Raw genomic sequence first — 26,656 nt, forward strand, 5'->3', positions numbered from 1 at the left:
GTTCAGGACTTTAATAAAGCTGCATACTTTGTATATGTGGCTTATTAATTTCCACATGTTAGAGCTCGTGCGTTTCCTGGTGAAGCCTGGGGGTAGGGTTTAAGCCCGTACAAAACGGGTTCTGAGCCACTCACACCACCTACCCCCAGGCTTCACCAGGAGACCCACGAGCTATAAAATTTATGGAATGATGAAGCAATATATCCAAACTTCATAGCCACTAGAATGGCTTTAACACATTGTATGCGGCCGTTCCCAATTAAAATTTCCTCATTAAATCTCCGTCTGGCAAGCTTAAAACTCAACTAGCTATGTCGTCTTTCTCCCTCCAATTGGCAATACAATGGGACCGGCTACGTTCCAAGCAGTGCTACTATCTATGGGTGTTTTAGCGAACTACATCGACTCTTGTCGTGAATCAGGACATCACCGCACGTTATTTTCTATTCGTCAGACCGAAATACAATTGGAAAGACAATCACCCGGCAATCGGGTTTTTTCGATGCTGCAGGCTGCGACACACTGGGACTACTGCCATTTGATGGGCCGCAGCAAACGTGTTAAGTTGTTCCATGGCATTATGTTTTTAAATAAGGCAACATTTAGGTAACAAGAAACAATGTTACCTATAAGAAACTTGAATACTAAACATATTGTGACAACACGATAAAGCACTACACTTTTGATTATGACAGATTGATTGTCATTGAGGAGACGAACCTGTATTACAAGAAATTGCACGATCAGCATTCGTCTATTAAAGTCAGACGGAACTTTGCCTACTTTCTGAACAGACATCATAAAAGTCTTCTTTCCTTTAAATCATGGAACTCCAGTTTGTGCAATTATTATAAAAGTAAATATGGAAAATAAGTGACAAATATTTAAGTAAAGATTATTTATTACAACCTTAAGAGTATGTACAACAAAGAGTTTACAGTTAATACAAAGAAACGAACAATGTGAACAAACAAGTTTAACAGTAGGCTATCTGGTAGATTATTCGAGTGGTAAATATCGATAGGGTACTGGAATCTTATATACAAGTTGTGTATACCTGTTGGTAGTTAACTTATTGCAATTTGTATTTCAATGCACAGATCTGTACACAAAACCTTAGAATTGAAGGTTTCATTGTAAGGAAACTTGTCAAAATTAAATTCAAGTAAATTTCCAACACTTGCTATGTAGAAAACTTGCATACTTACTTTGTAGAAAAGTAGTTTCAATTGTTATCAAACATACATACAACGGGGATTAAACTATGTGGTGAAGACAGGATAAGTATTATAACTATACAGATTTAAATTAGGTTTGATTTTATTTTTCTGGCACAGTGAATCAATATTTTACAAGTACTGTGGATTTTATATCAATGAAGTTCTTACATAATCTTCATCGTATTTCCCTATAAGGCATTGTGTACTACTATTTTGTATTTGGTTTGATTGTTCTTTGATTGTTAGGTTTCAAATTTGTTTGACACACAGTAAATAGAATATAAACTATGAAAGTTGACCTCTGAACTTATTAAAAGGTTTTTCATATTTAAATCTCCGGATTATCTATTTAATAACTGATTAAACATAATTTAGTACCGTATACGATATTTTTGACTACAGTATTGATAAAACTTCAGTATCAATGTCAATGACGATATGTTAGTTTATAGTTGCACTAAAAACTCCTTCTCACATACATTTGTTATGTAAGGAGAAGGTATTCTACATGTTATCAGTAATTTTATGCTGGAGACATTTACAGTGAATATACATAACAATTTCCTAAGTATTTACATTACATCATAAATGCTAGGAAATTAAAATTATTGGTGTTATGACAAATAGTCTAGTATACAAATAAAATAATCATGTAACTACATATCATACTGAAAAAATGTTTGTGAAGTCATTTTTCTCTTCTTCTAAAATACTGTGACAAAAATCTACAGTTTGCTAAGATTGCAAATAAATTATCTTTTGATTTGTAAATCAGGCATTGAAAATCATCCGTTTTGGTAACCAATCGGAAATATGGCAATTAAATTCAGGCATCCTATCAGTTAATCTAAAAGTTAATTAAAGTTAATTTGTACAGTTCATAAATACAAACAAAGATCGAATCTTAAACAATACAGTTAGGAATATTCAAACCACTCCAAAGTCCGTGTGAACTGTTACGTCACAGTTGTTTTGTTTCTCAGCGGCCATGTTAACTTCTACTAAAGTATCGATGGAATTAATGCTAACTCCTTTCAGAATATTCTGGGCTGCGATTGACGTGAAATGTAGTGACAAATCACTCAAGCTCGGAAAAGTTCCGAGCTCCGAGTTTGCGTCCTTCTTGATATCCTGCGTACTCAAACTCCCGTTGAGCTTCATGAAGTCGCTGTTGAAAATCTGTCCTGCTGAAGTTAACTCGCTCGGGTAGGGTTTCGTTGGACTTGGAGGGTTACTGTTGAAGTTTTTTGCCTCTTTATTCATGATCAGGGGTGAAAAAGGATCGGATTCCTTGAGAAGATTTTTTACGCTGAGATTCTCAGTTTTGTTGTACGACTGTAAAGGTGTCGATGAAATTGAGGCTTTTCTGACATTATTGAGCTCCGATTCTAAGTTTGCAACATCAATTAAACTCCCTGAAGCAAGTTTTGAAGAGTCAAAGACAGTCCTGTTTTGTGAGTTTTTATTGTTTTTTGATGATGTCAATAGTTTTTCCTCCAACTGAATTGTTTCCGAGGAAGGAAACTTCATCTTCAGCTGAGTTTCAAGCTGACCAAAGAGTTTCTCTTTTTTAGGATCTTCCAAGCCTTCCTTAGAGTACAAAGACGTTGGCCTCTCAGCCTTTGATTTGTTCTTATTCTTATTGCCGTCCTTATCATTACCCTTATTTGTGTCTGAGGCATTACCACCGTTTAAAATAATTAAATCTGTGTTCTTAGGGTTTTTTGCTGACCCATTTTCAAAAGTTATGATAGACCGCACAGGGGAATTCTGTTGTTGTACAAATATTTTTGTTGTATTGGCACCGTTGATAGTCGTTGTCATTGTAGTTGAGTTATCGTCTGTTGATTCTCCAACTGAAGATTTCAAAGAAGATATGAAACCCCCGATGTTCGTGTCACACTGACTTGAGTAGTTTCCTTTGTTTTGGTTTGTTGAGACTTGCAGTGTGATTGAGTTTTTGCCTGCAACAATGAATGATTTATGTCAATTACGATTGAGTTTATAAAAATGTTAAAGTTATTGATAGTTTTTTTTTTATATTTTTCCTATATAAAAGTAGCAGCTTAGTTGAGCTATTGACCGTGTGCTTCAACAAAAAACTTTTTTTCTTTTTTTTAGGCCAATACTTTTACTATGTCAAACTGAAAAGAGAAACTTGTTGTAAACCATAGAATCTTTTACGTACCCAACCAGCATGGCATTTCAAACTAAAATAGCTTAATCCCTGTATGGGAAATTCGCTAAAGAACAACACTTACTCTGTGAGAGGCTCTTAGTTCTTTCAGCTATGTTTCCTTTCAGGACAAAACTATAGCTTGACCATATGGATAGGATGACTTTAGAATTAATTCCTATACTTATTGAGACCCTGAGTACCACTGTGTACAGGTTACTAGATTTTGTGGAACCATGCCTCTTCCTGAGAACTTAATTTTACTCTAGAGTAGACTTTTTCAGAAAGTAGATTATATCTTACTGGCAAATCATCACTGAGATGATTTCTAGGTTCTGTTCTGATTTAATATCCACCTACCAGAGTTTGCAGCTGTATGTACAGGCGAGCTCTTGGGAGAAGGTGAAGCCTTGGACCGTGGCAGAGAGTTGTAGCCGGAGCTGGCTGATGACAGACTCTTGGTGTTGACCACGGTCTTGCTAGAGGACAGAGAGCTGCGGGAGGGCGAGGAGCGACGAGAGGGTGGTCGGGAGGGAGTGGGGGTGGTGGCAGCCGAGCGTCGCGGATGTCGCTGGAGAGTGTCGTCTCTGTCTCCTCCCCAGTCTCTTACTCGGCTTGAACTGTTGGCTCGGCTCTGTGAAAACCAAAGTGTTATTTTACGGAAGAGTCAAGTAACTGATAAAAGTTGTTTTTTACTAGGGTGAGCTTAGCTAGCTAATCTGGTAAAATTGGCATAAGGGTTATACTTTTTGGAGAGACAAGTGTCTGATACTTTTTTTGCAAAGGGGTCAATTACAGCTGTTTTGCCTAAGATTATTATGCTCTAGGGGCTAATAGACATACATATAACTTGATGCTCTGTCATTCATCGTTAAAAGTTGAAGTTACGATATGTTACCCTTGTGTAAGAATATTTCATATACAGTATCATCAGCCTTTAAAGCTCTATAAGTTATCAATTGAACTTGAAATATGTTTATAACTCATCGTAGCTCTTATTCATAAATAGGCTGAAGAATTTCCGGGTACATTCTGAGTGAGATGTACTTAGAATCAGGCGTTTAGCAAATCTTTCCTTGCCCAAAAATATTGTTTAAAATCTTTGGTTTTTGTGCCTGTAAGATGAGGGTAAACGTAACATACTTAGGATAAAGTAGATGATTAACTGACTAATTCCTAAAGCTCTAAGAGTTATTTCATTCCACCTTGACATCACACACTTCAATACTCACAGCATTTACTTCCACCACTACTCACCCTGATGGAGGGACTATTGCTACGAGTGGTCCGAGCAGGCATGGCTTGTGTCTGAGTGCCGACCGAGTGTAGGTGTCGCACTCGACTGTTGAACCACTCAGAGGGAGGGAACTGTGCGGAGAATGTCTGTAGAGGTTGCGACTTTCCTCTCTTGGACCTCCTGAATATACGTGACAGCAGCGACAAGGATTTACCTGTAAAGCGTGCATTGTTGTGATAAATATTCATTTTGATTGACAGATTTTTTTCTCTCTTAACCAAGTGAGCACTCGGTATGCAATGTCTTTATATACCTATCAATATCTATTAAAAAACTTAGGTGTTTATACATTAAAATCAGAGGATACATTAAATGATACACAAATAGTGTCTAGCCCCAGTCGCTTGAGTCTAGAGCAAATTCTATTCGTCGTCCCCCCTCGCTCAACTCCCCCCCCCTTTTCATCACGTACTACAGCCTAATCCTACATAAAAACTTCACCTACAGGAAGACCCTCTGTGCTACGACAATGCTATGTGGCCATCGCCGTTCGGGCTATTCCTTGTTTGGTACAAGTACATTTTTGCCTGCTCGATTGTCCCATAAACTTATGTATCCTCTGTATCTTACTCATCTAAGCCAGACAAGAGGGTGTCTACTGTAAGTAAAATTACTTACTCAACCTTCCATAAAGACATGTTTGGCTCCAAACCTTAAAATCTTAAAGTCGCTCATTCCATTGTGAGCAGGATCAATTCTGGTCGCAGATGCCCCTTGTCATTGAGCTATCACTTAGCAATGCTATAAGTTAGACTTTAGGCAATAACAAGACCAGGGTTTGCACTGTTCCTTTATGAAAAATACAAGAGAATGAGGCAACTTACGAGAGAACGTGGAAGATGATGCCAGTGGCACAGGTGAGGGTGTTGTCGTATCTGTCTGTCGTGTGGGAATGTGTCGCATGGAGCCACTCCGTTGTATCTGAGCCAACCTTTTGTTGCTGCCGAACAATCGCAGCGAGTGCCTTCTCTCCAGCTGCGCTCGCTTGACAGGCGACCGAGCGTAGAGCACTTTGTCTCCTGGGTTACCTGCACGATCATAACATATCTTTAACGTTTGAAAACTTATGATTAAGCATTTGGTTGTCAATGCAGTAATTCTTTATAATTGTTTTGCACTTTATTTTATGCAGCTTACAGTGTGACAGAACAATGAGAAAAATCAAAATGACACAAGGTGGTTTAGTCATGTAAAAAGAGTGATTGAAGGAAAAGCCAACAAAAATCTGTATTTTTATTATTTTTAGAAACCTTTAGATATGAAGTTGTTGTTAGACTACATTAGAAAATGGCAAGACATCCTCAAAGAAGACTTAAAGGATGAATCACTAAAAGTAAAACAACTGCGGCAAATGAATATTTATTATAGAGATTAGGTTAGAAAATGCTTATTTGCACATACTGAGGACTAAAAAGAATTTACTCAGAAGTTGAAAATTTTATAATAGTGATTTTTTAAAGGGATGATAGGGGTAGGTAGTAAAATACTGAAATGGATATGAATGCACTATGCAATCATTCCTTTTCATCCCACCAAATTAAGAAATCAATAGCCAGCTCATGACAACACTAGTTTCAAGAAACTTAAACTACACAAAATTCATGCTTTATTATTTTTTTACAAAAAACAGCCTCTACTTATCTTAAACTATTACCTTTAAAAGGATTTCAATTTAAACTGCTTTACCTTAATAACATTAAGACTTTTTCACAAACATCACAAGGTAATTTGCACAAATTTGACATTTGCATAAAATAAGTGTCCCTAATTGATCTTGAAATTACAAGACAGCTTCATAGCTGCCATATAGGGACAACAGCTACAAAATGTACAACACTGAAGTTCAATCAACATAAATAAAACACGTCCACGAGGCTTCAGAAGTGCCTGGAAGGCAATAGCAGGGCAAGTTGCCATATAAGGAGGCTGTAATCTGAGTTACAGGTGGTCAAATGGTCTCAACCTTCTGTACAGCCCCTGGCTTCATAGCACAGACGTTAATATTGGTAAATCTTTATAGTAGTTAACGCAACGATAGCGTAAAGTAAAGATAGTGTTAACAACATAAGTAGAAATTGAAGGTACGAGCCTTGGTAATTACGTGAGTTGCTTACACTACGTTACCTAAGACAGTTTACCTAATTACTAACAATCACTACTCAAAACTTCTAAAAGAGGTTATGTTTTGTTTATTTACGTTTTGTTTTGTTTTACTCATTGCCACCGACAGTGAAAACTAATTACACCACTCATTAACAATTAAATTGGTCTTTACAGCTGAAGTTCCAAGCATTAACATTTTACTTCTTTTCTCTTAATCCTTGAACCACATTGGTCCGTTGTGTTGTTAAGTAAAACAATGCTGTTAAGTAAGTAAACAATGATGTTTTGTGAATCTTTTCAATTCTAAGAACTGAACTAAAACGGCTAGTTTGAAAAACGGTCGTAGTTAAGGTTAATGACATTAATTTTGAAGTTCTAACAATTGAACGATATTTATAACATTTTTTATCAAGGATAGCAATCTTATCTGGACAGAAAAGAGTCAGAACTGCCAGGAGAAACATAAAAGTTACACTATACACAAAACATTTGAACATTTCACTGTCACTGACAGCACTTGCAGCTAAGGATGAGATAGTTTTAGAAAAACTACACTCTAATTGAAAATTCTGTCAGTGACAGTGAAATATTCGAATGTTCTATTTATATGGTGTTAAGTTTTGTGTTTCTAAGTTTCTAGTGCCAGATGGGCGCTTCCCCGTTAAGGTAAACCTGCTCTCCACACTAAAAAATCCTAAAATCCTTGGTCCTTGTGCTCTATGTTGCATCCTTAAGTTCAACCATATTGTTTTATTAATTAATACAGTGCATTTTAATATTAAAATTTAAGGAAACTGACAAAGAACTCGATAAGCAGGGTTATCTTATTATCTTAAGAACTGAAGGCATTTTACTTCACTGAAGGTTGAGATAATTTTATTATAATAATATAATGTTAAGATTTTGATTCTCCAATACAAAACTTTAGCTGCGCACCAGAATCATCACCTACAGTCTATATGAAATTCAGGGCCGATTTACCAAATAGGCACGGTAGGCACGTGCCTAGGGCGCGAGGCAATTGGCTTTTTTGGGGGGCGCCAAAAAATTGGGAAATAAAAAAAATTGGTAGTTGTATTTGCATGATCGCAGTAAACTTCCAAAAATCCCTCCCTGCCGTATAGAAATCGTAACCGACTCCCGCAATTGAGGCAAAATTCTGACTATTTTTCACGGTCGTGTATACATAATTATTGCCTTCCATGATCGCGGCAATATATGAACATTTCCCGCGGTCGTGAGGAGACAATTATCGTGTACCGCGAATGAGGCAAAATTCAGATTACCCTACGCAGCCGTGAAGACATCATTAATTGTACCCCGCGGTCGTTTGTTTATAGCAATTGCCTCCCGCGATTGAGGCAAAATGGTAATCATTTCCTGCCATCTTGTGGCAATCATCATCGTCTTCTGCGATCGCGGCAAAATTTTTGCTGTTTCCTGCGTTTGTGTGGACATCATCATCGCCTTCCGTTATCGCGACAATATTCTGATCATCCCTCGTGGCTCTGTAGATATTCAATTCAAATCAATTCAATCACCATCGTCTTCTTCGATCGCGGAAAATTCTGATAATCCCTCGTTGCCGTGTGTAGACATATTGTCGTCTCACGCGGTCACGGAAACGTAACTATTGTCATTCGCAATGGCGGTAAATTGAAAATTCCAGGTGCATATACAAAATTCACGCATATTTCCTGGTTCAAAAAAACTCATGCATAATTCACGGATTCCCAGTTTTCCTGGTCGGTGGACACCCTATATATATATATATATATAGCAAAGGGGCGCTACTATATAGTTGTGCCTAGGGCGCTGACAGGGTCAAAAACGGGCCTGATGAAATTCCAAAACTAGCTACAGCTTTAGACGATGTAATGTCCAGTTCTATAGTCACCTCCACATATGACGTCTGCTAGATTAGTCTGGATGGCCTGATGAGTCCTCTCTCCGTCCAAGACAGTCTCCATCTCTCCATGGACCATCGCCACAGCCTCGTCCGTACTCAGCAACATAGTACGGCTCACACCGGGGTCGTCCAGGGAAGTCTTCCGTAGCCTCCGCGACTCGGGTGTCATCACAAAGTAACCGCGGGACGTCTGGTACAACTGGGAGAGAACAAAACATTACTACTCGATATTTGATTTTAGGGAACTGTTGTATTTTAATGTGAAAAATTATATTGATATTATATGCACCGGAGTGCATATTTAAAGGTAGATGATTAAATGATTAGTGTTTTCAATAAATTGATACAATTAAGCTTTGTCACTGACTATACTTTGTACTGTATTTTATAATTTGCTATAACCCGCTTGTTTTGTAGCCAGGACTACAAGTCCTCCAGACTAGATAGGCACTATATTCACTCAACTACCTAATTACAAGAAGCTACAATTAGAAGAAAATTAGTCTTAACAAGAAGATTTGATAACTCTAAACTATTTAATTTCCATTGATCTCATTTGTTATTTTGTAGCAGTTCTGCAACTTTATTTGGCATATTTCACACTGGACTGCGATTTATTTCTAGATATTATCTCTGTGCAGTCGAGATTCACAGAAAGCCGTTTAATAGCCTATTGTGACATCTACATGGGAACTGCACGCGTAAGAATGTGTCAAGCAGTAGAAAGTACAGTATATCATTTGAACCTGTTGCGATGGCAATTAACATTATAATGGTGAGAACTCTTATACAATGAGGTAACGACAAAACGATTAAGGTATACTTTATAGTCAGTTACTGTAAGGTAATAGTGACATCCTAGTGTAATTAAAGTTCGATAAACTCTGTACACTATAGTTGTAATGAAGTAGAAAAGGGTCCAATTTCTTTTCTTGAGCAACTTGGTCTAATAAACTGTTACGGTATAAAACTTCTTCTTGGATAACTAAGCCACATTTATATGAAGGCAGTAAGAAAGGTGGTTGGATTCAAGAATATTTCATGTATTGTGTATTATTTGTCGTCAAAAATCTTATAATAACTTAAATTTAGCATATAAACAAAAACAATTGTTTACAAAAACCTTTTTCCGATTTCAGAGCTTTGTGCGATTTTTAACTGTGATTTTCAGGGTAAAGGCCTACACGTTTTCCCCAAAAGTGACAGAGGAAAAGAGTGCTCAATCACAGGAACACTACAACCACTAAACGTTACACATAGTATGATACCGGTACTTACTTTCCTATCTGTACATAGTTGAGCAAGAGTGTCATAGACGAGCTCTCGCGATGGCCACTCTATTCCCGGGAAGGTGGTGTGCAGAGATGTTCGGATAGTGTCTATAACAGCCACTTGTCCAGTAGCTGTCAACTCTAGCACCACCCAACACAGAGCTTCAGCCAGAGGTGTCCACTGGCCTTGAGATATGGGCTGAATCAGACAGTCCTCTACGTCTCCTGAAACATAGTTGAAAGCTTGTGTTAAATGTGTTTAGTATCAACATTGAATAGTGTTTCTACATTTATCATCTTTTCTAAAAGCTTGTGACGGTTGTGTGCACTGCGACTATATTTTCCTCTCCTTAGGATGGTTTATCTCAGAAAAAATGTGGGGAAGGGTAGGGAAAAGCTTGATGCTAAAGCATAAAGATAAGCCATTGATTCTGTGATAATACAACCAATATTCTCGCTTCATCTGAGCTAGCGAATCCCTGGGTCAGATATTAATAGAATACTGCACTTGTTGTAGTGCTTCACAGGATATGATCCTTCGCCCTCAGGCCCCTAACATAGAAAGCGTTCTAATAATCTAATCGGTTATGACATTGATGAGTTTTCTATGGAATCTTTATTTATAATCCAATGTTTTTGTAGCCTAACTTAGCCTACATGTAGCTATCCTCTCATTCTGAGAAATACCATATTTACCAGTCAGTACATTATAGTTCGGCCGCTTAGAAAGCGACCTCCTTCAGCATTGGTTTAGCATTAGAGGGCAGGTCGTTTTCTAAGCGGCCGAACTATAGTTGGCTATCAGCCTGGTAAATAAAATAAAAATTATGAATCGCATTGAAAAACACACCTTTCTTCGCAACATATCTTTACTCAGATCAAAATTGAGTTTGTTTTTTTGCTGAACTACACAAAAATTACCTATATTTTAATTTACCTAAATTGTTCAAGAAATAATCTAAAAATTAGTCTGTAGTATTGGCTTTGTAGACTCTCACCAAGGTACTAAAAATCTTACCAAAAGACTCTCGGCAATTAGTCAATAAATGAATTTGCTGTGTTTGACCATTTGACAAAAATTTTTCCAGCACTTAATCCTTACGATCACAATGTGTCGTCCCAGTAACGAAAATCAAAGGTGACTTTGCCAAGCTACCGGAAACAAGATGGAAGTCGGAAGTAACCATACAGAGACCTCACTGACTGGACTGTCAACAGACGCGCCATCTTCTCGCGGTTCCTAGAACTGATTTACATCTGCCGACAGACCAGAGGGACAGCAAAACGTGGGAAGAGATTACAAGGCTCATAAATAATACAAACAATGACCCTGCGATTGCTACTGGACACAAAACATGTTCTCGAGTAAGATAACAACAGAACACCGGCAGTTGACATGGCGTGTGGTTTAAATTACTGTAGATGCATTTATATGTAGGATTTGTTTGTTAGCACGACTTAAATCTGTAATAAGGGGCAGAATGCTGTTTTACTACAAGTTAAGTAAACTTAAGCCTTCCTCGCTGAGGTCAGTAAGTAAATAAATTTATCCTAACTATTTAGATTACCTACTTCAGAAAATGTAGTTGAATTAATTATATGTACGGTTGGTAACATAAATAGGGATATTGATATCTCGAGAAAGCATAATAGTTTTTGGCTTCAGATCTAACATTAAAATTCAATTTAAAAGATATTAAATTTAGTGAAATACAGATAGGAAAATATTGAGAAATAGGTTTAAGTGTACAGTAAACTATCGTGGGACCATTTTTTCAAGGGAGCGCTTTTTACAACGATACCTTTGCAAATTTAATACCATCCATAGTTGGGAAAGTTAGTCAGAAATTCTAACTAGTTAGAAGTTATTAGTTAGTCCCGTAAAAAGTAACTAATACTGGTTATTAGTTAGTTAGTTTAAAAACTAACGAATAAAATAGAAACTGGTTAAAAATTAACGAATATTGCTATTTGCTAGAATTTCTATTCGTTATTCCCAAGTATGTAATTACTACCTACATTTATTGTAAAGATTTTGAGCAAGAACAGTTAGAGTAGAGTAGTGGGTTGCCTTTGACAACTCGTAGTTTCAAAAACTAACACTAATTTCCAACAACTGCAACTATTCTCTGCTAACTCTGCATACATTTAAATTTAACTAACTCCGGAATAAGTCATTGGATACGTCCCTTCCTAGATGGGGTATGTGAAATTGGTCTACCCGTCTAGATAGGTTATGAGATGTTTGAGATGGATTCAAGTCTTTGATGTTTGAATAAAACTTCTTGTACGTTTTTTACTTATCGAATCCATTAGCATGATCAAATTACTTAATGAATTCCCCTCTTAAACTTCTCATTGTTTGTTAATGAACAGCCGGAAAATATTAATTAGCAAAGACAAAAGGTCTATACATGTTGCTAAATTAACTGAGTTCACTAATTTTGACTACATTAATACAGTAATCAGTTTGCAGAGTGTTCCCATGGATGATTTTGTTACTACTTAGTTGGAGTATGAAGGACCAACAAAAAGTGAACACACGCTTTAGTTTCGAAACTACTGTTGATAGGTAATAGGACAATAGGCATACCGTTACGTACAGTTAATATTTTTAAGGGTTTGTTTTATAATTAGTTAGTCCCTAAAACATAAGTTATTTCCCCTGTGTTAACGACTTAGCGATTACGGCACGTTACCACACCAACATACATTTCTCGAGGAACATGCAGCCCTATATGAGACGTTATTTATAACCCCTGCAAATGACGCACCCTCTACATATTTAGGCCTACTAGGTTGTGTCATTGTTCATCTGCTCTGTGATTGAAATAATGAATCATGTTTGTTATGAAAAATATCTAGAGATATTTTATTAATTTTAAGAAATAGATCCAATTTTTTTACGATTGCATTCAAGAAAAGACATTGATACAAGCCAAGAAAACATAATAATACCTCATCTACCCACTGTACATTCAAATGTACGTCTGTGTGTACTTTATGTAATAATGCTCTATTCTCTGTGGTATTAATAAATCGTCCATCACGTCATGAAACTTTTGTAAACATTCAATAAGCCTGGGAATGTTTCTGTCCAATACCCAATCTTAAAATCCCTAAAAGGTCTACCCCGAGGCTTTAAGCATCTTTAAGTAACGATCCTAATCTTATGGGAGTTACATCATTGATTGGTTATGGTAACAGAAAGAAAACTACAATATTTACATTCGTATAATTTACATTTATCAACAAACTTTTTACTTTACACTGTCATACACTCTACAGCCATTGTTAGTCTAGGCATACTGGCATACTTAAGTATTCGACTTATATTCATTAAAAAAACCTATCCCCTATTGTAAATCACTTAAAAAAGAATAAACTTGAGTCTTAAAAGCTTTCCTGCTCCAACTTGTATGCGTCAAGTTGTTCCGGCCGGAACACGGAAGTGACGACGTGTGACGTCGCATTTCCGGCAACTCACTCCCAAGGCTGCCAACCCCACATTAATTAGAAGGAAAGTACTTGTCCATTGTTGTACGGACGGCCTTGAGATTTGCTTATCTCCGTAAACACACACTTTCACATCTCACATCTCAACATCTGTCTTCTGTCTTTGTCCCTCACGCCGCGTTATCTGTGGTAGATTTACAAAATGATTGACATGGCGGAATTTGTACACGTTGAGTAAATACATTTTGGAGGGGTCTTGATCAGTTTACTTTGACGCTAAGCCTCAAATATTTCAAAGGATTATTCCAACTCAAAACTAACTAGTTGCATACAAAACTAACTGGGTCTAGGCTACATACAATCCATTAAAACCGAAAAAAGTCTGAATGATATACCAGTACCCTACTTCATAGATTCTAGAACAATCACACAAACATTTCAACAATAACAATGAAAGCCTTGTCCGGTAAGATATTTTTATGAATCCCAAAGACCATTTGAACGGAAAGTCAAAATAGATTGAGTAGTAGGGTAGGGATCAATAATTAATTATAATAAAATAAATTGTTTGTTTAAGTTCACTCTTGTTGATGGTTTAAGGGTTTTTTCAAACGTTTTCCTCGACCTATTAGTAAAATACAAATTTCATGATATTTCGGAATCTGAAAACAACATACACTATGTTGAAGCATTCAAAATATTTTACCAGTGATTAAATAAAAAATATGCATTACATAGACAAAACATTGACATTAGATTAGTATTAATCCCCCGTAAATATTTTTCTTTTTCAGATTTTTTCATCCTGTTCCCCAATTCGTGTACTAATGCTGACCATTGATCCCTGTTCTACTTGTAGTTTTCTTCCACCTAAAGGCGGAATCAAATCCTAGATCAGGAGATGTCGTAGTACCTCCAAGTTACATAATTTGGTTCGCTAATCAATTAATTGCAGAGTGCAAGGAAATCTACAAGAGTTGACAGTTGATTCGCTATCACGAGTTAAATTGAGACGTCACGACAAGAATTTATCATAGTATTTTTCATTTTAATATATTGTCATTGATATTTTTTCTAGCTTTAACCCCACAGCTTTACATGTGCAATTTTACTAGCATATTGTGTTTGGAGATTTGGAGACAGTAATTTAAGAGTTTAAATTATTGTCTTTGACTGATTCATAAAGGTGAGAAACCTAAAAGGGAATACAGGAAATCAATCGGTTGACATTGTTATGGAACACGTGCTAGCCGGTTTAAGTAGAAGTATTTAAAGTACGGTTTGTTTTCTTGTTACTTTTAAACTTTAACGATATTTTAGTACATTTTCCCCCACTTTATCGTATAATAACGGAGTAGTGGTGCAAAAATTATCAGATCTGCAATAAAATAGAAGAGACACTTAAACACATCTTTCAAACGGTGGAATTTTTACAACAGTTACGAATTCATTTATAGGGTTGGTTCTACGACTCGTGTACTTTGCCACACGAGAATAATAGAAGAAATAAACTCTACTCTCATGGTTTGTATGGAGACCATTATAAACGAGCCCACTCGGGAACAGAGTCGAATAAAAGGTATTACAGTAATTATCTCGCTTAATTTTCCCAAAGGACGAAAAGTTTAACAGCCGATTCCTGCCATTATTCTGACCTCCAACGAGATTTGTAAACTCCCACAATTCCGTTGGAAGAAAATACAGATATTAAACCGCTTGATGTGTGGGAAAGAAACGTCTTTGACGGTCGTTTGGCCGTTTCTGGACTAGAGCTGAAAGTAGTACTTCCGTCTTGGGAAAACGGAAACGGCGATCTGACATATAAAGTTGACATTGGTAGTGTAATGTAATTCAGAAATAGTGGTTATCTTGACGTTTCCATGTCACGGTGAGAATCGAAATACACGTAACTAATATTTTAACTACTTTGTGTACGTGAGGTAGTAGAAACAATAAATTTATTTCAGATTTTCGACATCGACTAAATTCGAACGCGGACTTACCCAAACCATTCAACCAAAGCGCTTTAACTTCCAACCTAACAGCCTCACCACCTAAACTACCAACTCAACACCTAACCTTAGAACCCCATTAGCATTAAGCCTAACAAAACCACATACAACGTAACCTAACCTAAAAACTAAACAACCCAGTGGGTGCAGATCACTGAGCTAGGAATACAACTGGAGGTAGCACTGGACACGACATCTCTACTAGTGCTAGGAAATCTAGACGCTGTTTTGATGTTACGTTGGTACCAACTAGAATAATCAGCTCATTGGATCATGGCTTTATGTACGTACAATCCCCAAGTTTAAATGTACTAAACTAAGTACAATATAGCTTATCATCTAGTACGAATGGCGGCCAACGTCTCGCAATTCTCTCATTCAGTGCATGTCTTAAGTGGTGCAGATCGTAAGCCCGGCTGTACAAAAACTGATTTTGCAGGATGCCCTGAAAATGATAGATTCTGCAGTGAGAATCGGGTGAGTGACCCAGGAACCCAGAGTACTTTTGAACTAAGCCCAGCCTGAACCAACCAGCTTCTTTCAGTTGCAGTCTAACTACCCTAGTACCTACCCTCTACGAAATTAAGTCAGATTTATATTTTTTACTTATATGCTCTAAAGCAAAAAAGTGTCAATTGGGCCACCTGTACCCGGTTGCAGTTGGTGGCAAGTCTTTCCTGCAAACAGTTTCAGCCAATTTCCCGCTTGTATTGACTTAATACCGCTCTAACTCGAAGCGAATGACCAACTAACCACATACGTATCAAACAGGTCCTCATTAGAATCTAGGTAAATATAAACAAGTCTGGTGACGACACAGTATTTCCGCAAGGATATGACCACGTAAACTAGGGCAGATAAGACTAAACCTATTTATTCTTGCAGATACAGATTTGATTATAGATATAGATAGGAGTTCCTGTAAGTAAATCCGGTAAGTGTAATATTGAGCTCTTGTAATCAACGTAAATAGTTGGGAGGATATAGTGCTAATTTAGTAACCAGAAGGTAGGATCCTGACTAATGTAAAAAAACTTGGTCAGAATAGGCCTATATGGTTCGAAACTGGACACGGCTGTCCAATCATTAAGCTTTTCATAAATAGTCCTGCCTTTTGAAGTAGCTGATCTTAGTAATTAAAGCCTTTTCAGTCAACACTCATACTTCACTCATTTCGCTTTAAATCGCAAACTGGTGTTCAGGCGTTGTAGAATTTTAATCTAATCAATGCAAATCTAAGCCCACAATTATTTGTGGTGAAAAATGTTGATAACAAAATATTCTAATAAACGGCAGTTTAATAGCTGCTTACTCGACCAAGTGCAAACAATTGCTGTTTTGAATTCCATTGATTCTCTTCTGCCTATAGTGTAATGATTGCATTCTACCATACTCCTTTTATCTATGATTCTACAGAGCTTCACACGTAGTTGGCGCTCGGTAGTAGTTGATGATGTAATAAACTCAATAAAGTATCGGAACCTTTACAATTCTATTCAGATTAAGTTAATAATCAAAAACTCCTTGGGCGAAAAATTGATAATTAAAAAATAAAATAAAGGGATTCCCAGTGATCTAAACTCTTAGAAAATATTGAACGTTTTGACTAAAATTAGTGCTTGCAGCTACTGTACTATGACGAAAACAGGATCCGAACACGTGTCAAGCATATGCTGGGTAAAAACATCTTCAAAAAGCATGCTGCCCCTGGATTGAAACACAATTGTTTCCCAATTGCAATGCATCATAGCATGACATCATGTTTTCAGACAACCCAACCTGCGGCAGAAGTTCTACTAAGATCCTACCTTGATAACGATTACATAACTTGGCACTTCTTCAAAATAAAATAAAACCTGTTCGTTCGGTTCCAGATATGCAAATTCAATTAACGATTGGCAGCAGCTATAAAAATCCCGGTGTGAATGTGTGGGAAGTCGTCTGGACACTGGTCTAGCCAACTTGCACAGGTCACTGCAAAAGTGAGATAGACTAGGAGTCTCAGGCTTCACACTGTGTTCTAGATCTTGATTCATCGGAAAACAAAACATTAAGAGGAGTCATTAAATAATCAAATTAAAAGTGCCCCAAACTCGATGTCATCGAAAATTTTCATACAGTGTTTAAATTTATCTTGGCACTGCCAAAGAGCCTAATTCAGTCTTAAACTCCCAGATAAACTTGAAAGCCAACCCATTTTTTAAGTATTATTGAGAAGATTTATTTTTTTAAGAATATTCCATAATTAACGATAGCTTGTTACCAACGTCACGGTAATTAAAGGTTTTTTTTTTATTCCCCCCGTTATAAGTGTTCAGTCTGTACGCAGTTCACGTCCTTCATTTGTTGATTTGCAAGTCGTGTCTCTCTTTTATGTAGACCTATATACAAATATTGACACAAATAAATACATAAACGGTATTATGGGCTGTCAGGGATCTGATAAGCATACCCGGACAGAGTCATCGGCCATAGACTTGACGATTTTAATTGGCAGTAAGCGGTAGTACATTTTCTTTCAATCTAACTTAAATGCAAATAATATGTAATAGTATGCCAATTTGGGAAGATGAGTCCACATTTCTCCCAAGAGCCATGGATACAGAGGATACCACGAAACTTCAGCAGTCTTACAACGAGCACATCAGTAGTCCGTCTGTTACGACACCATAGGCGTAGGATAAGCTAGGAGGTGTTTAAAGTATCACAATACACTGTTATGTGGCCCAGTGCAAAGGATTAATAAATTGCACATTAATTCCTGTGAAACCCCATAGAACATCCAGGGAATACATTTTGAACGAGTTTTACACTCTAGATTTATAAGTTAATCGATGAGATAAATTACTTCCAGTGCAAACTGCTATCGTAAGAAGTGATTTGCAGGTCCACTATTTGTCGTTATCAGACAATTCTCACAGCAACAAGAAGCCCCGAAGACAACATGCACAAGGAAGTGGCAGAAGACGTGATCTATCTGTGATCGCGAAAACTATCAGCAATGAGGTGAAAGCACGTTTGAGCTGATGGCTGTTGTTGTGGCGTGAATGGCCTCAAGGAATGACCACTTGACCACTGGAAATGACCTTCGACCTGCAGGTAAACTGGCAAGGGCAGAAGAAAGAGTACACAATAGTGTACTTCAAGTTTTACACCTCTGATGTATCACGAATCAGACACAATCGTGATACACAACAGAGTTGTTGGTAAATCTGCACTGAATTTCCGGATGATGTAAGGGTTGAATAGGATCTGAAAAAGGGATACGTTAATCTCTTACCCGCCTTCCCAGTCTGAAGGCACTATAAATGTATTTGGTACCGAAAAAAATTATACCACACCCACCGTCGTCGAGTTACTCTGAAATAATTCTGACGTTGAATTATTGTTGGTATACTACATAGATTTTCCTGGTGTTGTAATAAAGGAAAATTACAAATTGGAAACTCTGAATACTTTCGGTCAATAAAACCACCCAAATATTGATTTGCTTACAAAACAAATCTCTACTCGTTTATGTAGTAACGAGTTAAACAAGCTTTACTGCAAGTAACTCTTTTCGGTCATAGCAAATATAACTGTAATCGTAATTTTAACCGTGCACAAATAAGAACGTTAGTAATTTTATTTTAGCTTTAAATGACTGTTATTTAATCATAATCCAGTAATTTTCATTATAATGTTCTAAACAAAATGTACAGTATTTCATTTAAGTTATTTTCCTAGGTAATTTATTACTACTTCTAATGAAGAGATTCTTTGGTACCGGTAGGCCTAAGTATTAAGTCTATTAATCTACTTGCACGCTAATCTCATTCATGTAACTTTCTCTTACACCATTTTAAATTAAGCAACTTGTCCAAATTCATCTAGCATTTTTTTTTAATTTCACTTGCAAATTTATTTGAGGTTCTAATTGTTCTTTGTAATTTTTCTTGTACCACTTTTATTTAAAATAAATAATTGTCAAATACCTTACTCTTCCTGATAGTCTTACTTTTTACTGTTTACAAAATTATTAAGATATGCCTACATAAACCGTTTCCTCTCCCTTGAAGAAAATCACGAGTTCCTTTTCCTCAATCCCTGGTCTTCAGGCGCCCATCTTCACAATGCGTCTCTCGCGTGACCCTACTTTCCCGGGATCCTCCAGCCTCCACTGCATATAATCACAGTTCCGACACCCCCGGGGTATGCACAATCGCATGTCACGTCTCCAGCCTGGGCCATGCGATGTCCGAGAGATGCGTAGAGCGTGCAGACGACAGCCACCTCAGGTGATAAGTGTTACACGATTTAGATCCGAAGAAATGTTTAGAGTCTTCACTTGCTTGAAACTAGGAAACTTTTATATTGAAGAAAACAAATACATATACACTTACCATCGATAGAAAAAACCTAACTGCACCGTTTCGTTTCGTAAAGTTATCTTTTTGGCCTTCTACACTAGCTGTGAAGCAGAATTTACAACTTTTCGAGATTTAATCAAATTACATGTGCATATAGCAAATGTAAACATTGTGGTGTTTAGTTTTGTCATTAAAACAATTAAATGCTTACTTCTGCAACACCTTTAAACTTTGAGTGTCAATAATTGGCCATAGCCAAAGGAGAGTTTAAAGTTATGAAGATACCTATGCGTGGCCGAAACCTTCAGGGTTGTTTAACATTGGCGTCGGGTTTTTCATTAGGGTTGTAACTGTTGGAAACAAAATCAGAAGCACGCAGACAGAATTGGTCTCTTCTTTTACAATTTTAGATATCAGGTAACGCAAAATACGAAAGATACACATATGATATTCAAAAATCGCATTTACCGTTACAAATCACATAGTCTGGACAAGTAAACCAGTAGGAACACTGACTGTGGGAAGTGTTTTGTTGGAAATCAACCGCCTAGTTTACATAAAACTACTTGCTGTGACCAACTGTCCAATGGCCCATCTTGGTCACGAACACAATCGTTTCTTAGGGGGTTAGGGATTTGTCTTACTTAGCGACGTATTTTATTTTGAGTATAACACTTTTCAGAGTGAAACATTAGCATTAGTCTTAACTTGTTCTAAAAGAGGAAAAATTGTATAACTACTTCGAAACTTTAGCTAAATAACATTCTCTATTCAAGAATGGATTGTGCAAAAACAGTTTGAAAATATTTCATCAGCTGTTCATACTCTAACTCCTGAGGATGGACGAATTATTTCAAATCACTCTAGGATTTAGACTACCTGGCATTTAAACACGTCCAACATCTCACATACCGATTCCATGATGAACCATTTTAATAGACAGTTCTCCAAAAGAAAGTGAAACGTTTATTTGAGAAGGAACTGAAAGTGGTCTATCCACCCGCAACAATGACAGACAAGTGCATTAAGTAGAAAGGGATTGTTTTGGCGGCAAGGTCCGCAGTTTTCGCGGCAAGGTCGCTTCTGTAGGAGAACATTTCTCCCTGTCAGCTAGGTGATAAACAAACCACCAACGTACAGACTACCTCGTTGAGGTTTATTAAAACTGTTTACCATTCACATAAACTTGTGTTATACTTCAGGTTTGATTTATTTTAATTAAAACCCCACCACAGTGGACAACCGAACGACCGGTTAGTGAGTTAATATTGGTTATAATGGATCGGTAATGAAACCAAGAGATAGAGGCGTTGATATAGGTAATGATGATGAAGAAGTGTTATTAGTTTTACGTCAAGTTTTCTCTTTGTGATATTTATTTTATTGCTGCTTGTAAAAATAGTGTGACTTAGTGAAGGGAGTTCTCCCATACACAGATGATTCTCTTTGCTTTAAGATCTATCTTTTATTTGTGTGCTAAGTTGGTAGATTACAGCTTAAGTTTTGTTGCAAATCACCGTGTCGAAACATTATCACAAGATTTAGTGATCGGCAGGATTTGAACCCCGTGTCACCAAAAAAGTCCGCATTCCAACCACCGCACTTTGCGAGCGAATTTGTATCATGTTACTTGTGTCAGGCTTTTTACAAAGCCAAATGATAAGGCTTAGATGATGGGTATACACTTTTGTTTAAATATCTATATTTTCTTGTTGAATACAATAAATATATTCGGGTCCTTTAATGATTTATAAGTTTACTTCATTTCTGCATTCAATTAAACAACATTTTTCATTTATTCTATATTATCTTCCGCCTTCATTAATTTTACCTTATCTGCAATTTATCACATCAATTTTTCGATCGTAAGATTTTCTGATTTCATGTGTATACAAACAATAAAAACAACCCTAATTTACGAATGTTGGTTTTATATTCGATATCGATTAGATGAATCGCTTTCAAATAATTCCCCTCCAATCAGATAACCCTTTTGCCATTTTAACAGACATACCAAGTGTCTTGACTAAACTGAATGAAATTTAAAACAATTTAAAAGCCATCCTGTAATCTTCTTCCATCTGATGAACGAAGCGAATGAATGACCGGATATAGAACCTATCTTTGATTTCCATCCAAGCACATAATGTCCCATTAACAAGAAGCCTCACCTCTGCGATGCTCAAGGTTCAATCCCTCATCTATGATTGGTTCTGGTCTACGTCTAAGTGTGGGCAATTGATTTGTCCAGTTACACGACGACTGATTAACCACAACTGGTTTTGTAGCGTTCGATCTTCGGCGATGTTACCAGCTGTTCGTGCGACTAGGTGATTACTAGGAGGAACTACAGTTTCCGTATAATTTATTGAGATGCGGGAAATATTTTGGTTGCAAATTATACTGAAGATGCTTTGAGAAAGTGCGTTGAAATTGGAATTATTTATGTATTGCCGCGTAGAAGTTATGAGATAATCTCGCCGTTCTCAACGTTAATTTTATCTATTGCCTAGGTATGAATATGCGCAGTCATGCATATAATTGAATTCCATCATAGAAATGCTTAATAATGTAGGGCCTAAACTAACAATTTTCATTAGAAAAATACATATTTTGCCGACCTTTAACACGAGCTTGTTGCTTTTGCTCTTTGATAGAAACTAAAATTATTAAATAAATAGTAAACTACTTCCCTATTGCCTTGTTTCTAAAATATAAGTGTACTTGTACGTCCAAGACTTAAATATATTTAACATTTTACATAACTAATTTATTAGGATCAATTAGTTAAATAAAGACACATTTTAGAAACCAGATTACAGTATTGACTAAAGCAAACCTGATATGTTGTTCTTCCATGCAATATTCGATTCCAAAAATCAATATATCATCCATTTAAACAAATCTTCACTTAGTATGGGTGGCAATCGCAGAGCTAAATTATGGAAATGCGAAACCATATAAGGATAGCTTAATTTACATATGTCTTTCTCGCAAAAATTCAAGATGATAGGATAATACCATCCACGTTTAAATGCATTTACCTCGCTAGTTAAAATGGTCTGATAATCCACTGTATCTGCTGAAATACCAGTTTTCCATCCTCAAAGGAAGAACTTCCTTGGAAAATTTTGCTATCTTCCTGATAGCTCAATGTCGTGTCGAATCTAAAAGGTTCCTACGGGCCAAAACTTCAAAACACAGCTCTCAATTGAGCGGTTAATCGTTGAAAATAAACCTACAAGAAAGTAGATAAATCTTGAAACTTTACAGCACAAAAGTCACGAAGCTTGGTCCAAACTTTCACTTGACTCCTGCAGTCCTGCGGGCCGGTGTACACTACCGGAAGCCCATGATCGATGATCACCCGGGATCACCCACATCGGAGGCCCCAGGGTCCAGGCAGGAGGCAGACCGACAGGCGGCTCCGTTCTGCCAATTACTTAAGATTACTTTCTCAATACAAAGTAAACCGCCGGCGCCGGCGCGCTTTGTGCTCAAGGTCAATTCGCTACTTGACTTTTTACATAATTGAGTATATTGAGAGAAACTCTATGGTATGTTTGCTATTGGGGAGAAATTTATTAAATTAGGAATAGTATAATTTATTTCAACTCGTAAGACGACAAAAGCTCTTTCACAGATGTCTATAATCTGCCAAATTACAGATTAACTGTTGGGGACCGTAGTTGCTTCTTCCAAGTTTAAGTTTATTTGAGAGAAACCTAATCTAACATCGGGGATATAGCTCCTATGGATCTCTCTCAATACCTAAATCATCTGTTCTAAGCCATACGCTTACCACTCCCAAAATTATTAGGTAAGAGTTTTTTTCTGTAAGTTTGGCCGGCCTTCTCGTAAGTTTTTCTTCAAAAACTTGCTTCAGTTCCAGAAAGCTTTTATAAGCTCTGTTTGAGGCAGAAAAGTTCCTTCAATTTCAAGAGGAAATCCTTTTACCCTAAGAAGATTTCTGGAAATAACATGGGATCGGTGCATCTTTAAATTCTTTGTCAAATATGTTTATACTGTGTCGAATAAGAAGTATAAATTGAATTTGAAATGGTTTTGCGATAGAATGTTAAGTCGTATACAACAAAAAACATCCACGCCTTCAAATAATATTTAAGTCCTGAATATAGTTTAACTTGGTATTTTTCGTGTACATACGTAAAAAAAAACTCGAAAACCAGAATTAATCGTGTCGAAATTTCACTAACTGCAACAAAACACTCAAAAATGTTAGAGAAGAAGAAAATTACTTTACTAACTCAGGTCTCCTGAACAAAGTTAATCTTAGTTCACATTTTTATACACAGCTTGTAATATTTTCCTTCTCATAAGTAAAAAGTTCAGCGATTATCTCCGTCCTTTAATATTTAAACTTTTTATGAAAATGACCACAAAACCCATCACAAAGAGCCTTACCTCACAACTCCGCAGCAAACTTTCACAGATAACCAAACTAAATCAAAAGCGCGTGATTTACCTACGAGCACGATAAATGCGCTGACATGTATCAAACTATCGTGGGGGGTTGACCGCCTGTGGGTCCACGGTACTTTGGCCACATGGTACTTGGTGGCCTTTGGTAGCGAAAGTCTCGGGTATTCCGTGACAAAGAGGGGCCTCTGATCCAAGAAAACTTTATGCTAGATATTAGACACCTGTTGCGTGCAGTGCGTTGCTTCTACCTTTGACTATTGGTCCCTTCGTTTACCTTTTGACTATACATTACATATAACTAGTCGTCCTATTCCCATTTTAAATTGTAGCCTTAAAATAAACACGGAAGTTGTCTAATCCAAGCACCTACCTACTACTGTAAATTCCTGATTTATGTGGAGTAAGCAAACTTAATCAAGCAAAGATAAAAAACACTTGTGTATCAGAGTATGTTTTAAGATTCCAAACAAATTAGAAGCGAAGGGATAAAACAGAATTTTGAAAACCACTCTTCTATGAGAGCCTCATACGACTATGTTCTTTTTGAATTAACACTGGCTAAGGCTGGTCCTTATTGATGAGATGTCTACTTCCGTATTCAATATGCAATGCTAATATCATAGAGTACAAGAACTGATATAGTAAGAGTAGTATACTTTTCATTGACCATAACATTTATTCCATTCTTTAATTAAAGTGCATTGCTAATGAAGCATTTCACCCAAGCATTTCAGAAGAATGTTGAAAACATGTACCTAATGAGTGAGCGTTGACCCTAAAGCCTAGGGTTTTAGACCTTAGAATGAAATGTAAATTCTTCTTTAATGAGGCCAGCTTAGGTTTTCTTAACATTAAAGTTTTGTCACAACCAGAGAGCATATATAATAAACGCCGTCCCGCCACGCTACGACCATCCGACCATAGGCATAGTTTCAGTGCCACCTTCACCCTGGTCAATTGTGAAGCCCGTATAGAACATTGACGAAAAAACAAACTAATAGTCATCATAAATTGACATTCCTCAAAAATACGCCCCTAGCAAAACACACATCATAACTCACGTTTCTGCACACCTAATGGGATCCCAATACTGTACCTCGGACGAGTACGAACATGCGATGTGTGCCATTGAATGTATAATGTATTAGTCTGTGTTTACCCCGGTAAGAGAACGGTGTGCAAGTCAAGATGGTAGAGATGTGCCGTGTATGTATGGCCTTGTACTGAATGTCTAGGCATACATACGCCGTGTTAGTGGCACATAATGTGTGTTATTCCACAAACCTTGAGCCTATTATGTTAACATCCCGACTCGAGCTCTTGGGAATATTCTTCGTCTTGGAAGATGTAAATAGATTATGTGAAAAAGGGTCACTTATTGTTTAAATGAAGTGGAAATATTTTGCAATTAAGAAACTAATTCGAGTGATTGTCGTAATGAGAGACAAACTTATGCTCAATTGGTATATTGAGAGTTCGGTACATGATGAAGTAAATATCATCTTCGCCCTGTACATTATTCTGTTTTATAATATTAATAAAGCCACTTTATTGACATAAAAAGTCAGTACATCAGGGTTTAAAAGTTTATATAAAAGCTCCTATTGGTCTAAGAGTCTACGAAAACATGTCCAACTGTTATTTCATAACTTACTTTTGAAGATTAACTAAGTAAATTATTTGTTAGTTTCCGTAATTTTCTGAAATGCCATCAATAAGTAGGCCTACAGGTATGTAAGAGAATTTTTTTAATAAAAAAAAAGAACCAAATTTACCAAATATCTACAATAAGACATCTAACATTTTTCGCTAATTACTAAAAAATCCATAAACTAATTGCAAAATCAATCACTGATAGTTTGATTCTATAATTACAATCTATATAAGGGCAACTAAACTTCAACAGATCGTTTTAAACTCTAAATCTGATTCCGAACCAAATCTGAACATTAATTAGATAAGAGGAACACCTGCAGATGAAAGTGGTTCAGCCCATTATGATCCGAAGCTATTGTTCGAATGTTCCATATGCATTGAGTAAAAGTTCTAGAGAGAGGCGGAACACCTTCACTAACTCTTCACTCTTCCATTCGACTTTGGAAATTAGAAGACATTGTATTCGTACAATGGTTAAAACGTATTTAAAGCCTAAGACAAATTTCAGGGAGTGTCCTTACAAAGCAAGGCTGGTTAGCTAAGGGTTTTAGAAGTTGCTCAGCAATCAGAAGATTGCTACTCGAGGTTTGATATTGAGAAAGGCAGCCTTTAGCGAATTTCCCTATAGGGTAGCTTAGGTACCTTCGGTGGCAAGGTTAGACCTGGGCCAGAGACCGATTATTTTTTTCTTTCATTTTGATGTCCCCCATAGGCAAAAAGAACTATTCGTTAAAATTTGTACTTTATAGTTTTATAATAAACTG

General features: G+C 36.8%; 1 protein-coding gene across 1 annotated transcript in view; it reads right to left on the minus strand.

The window, feature by feature from the left end:
- Positions 1–883: 883 nt before the first annotated feature.
- LOC128986161 (serine-rich adhesin for platelets) overlaps positions 884–26,656 on the minus strand; it is a 165,297-nt gene continuing 139,524 nt past the window's right edge. The window contains exons 5-10 of the mRNA XM_054406341.1: positions 9,984–10,201; positions 8,694–8,904; positions 5,518–5,721; positions 4,654–4,847; positions 3,757–4,030; positions 884–3,184 (exon numbers count right to left, since the gene is read on the minus strand). Coding sequence (XP_054262316.1) covers positions 2,148–3,184; positions 3,757–4,030; positions 4,654–4,847; positions 5,518–5,721; positions 8,694–8,904; positions 9,984–10,201 — 2,138 coding nt within the window. The 3' untranslated portion in view covers positions 884–2,147. The remainder of the gene's footprint in view (positions 3,185–3,756; positions 4,031–4,653; positions 4,848–5,517; positions 5,722–8,693; positions 8,905–9,983; positions 10,202–26,656) is intronic.

This window comes from Macrosteles quadrilineatus, unplaced genomic scaffold (assembly GCF_028750875.1).
Source record: "Macrosteles quadrilineatus isolate MER2022 unplaced genomic scaffold, UCM_ALF_1.0 Scaffold_2__2_contigs__length_208266976, whole genome shotgun sequence".
In the NCBI taxonomy this organism is placed as follows: domain Eukaryota; kingdom Metazoa; phylum Arthropoda; class Insecta; order Hemiptera; family Cicadellidae; genus Macrosteles; species Macrosteles quadrilineatus.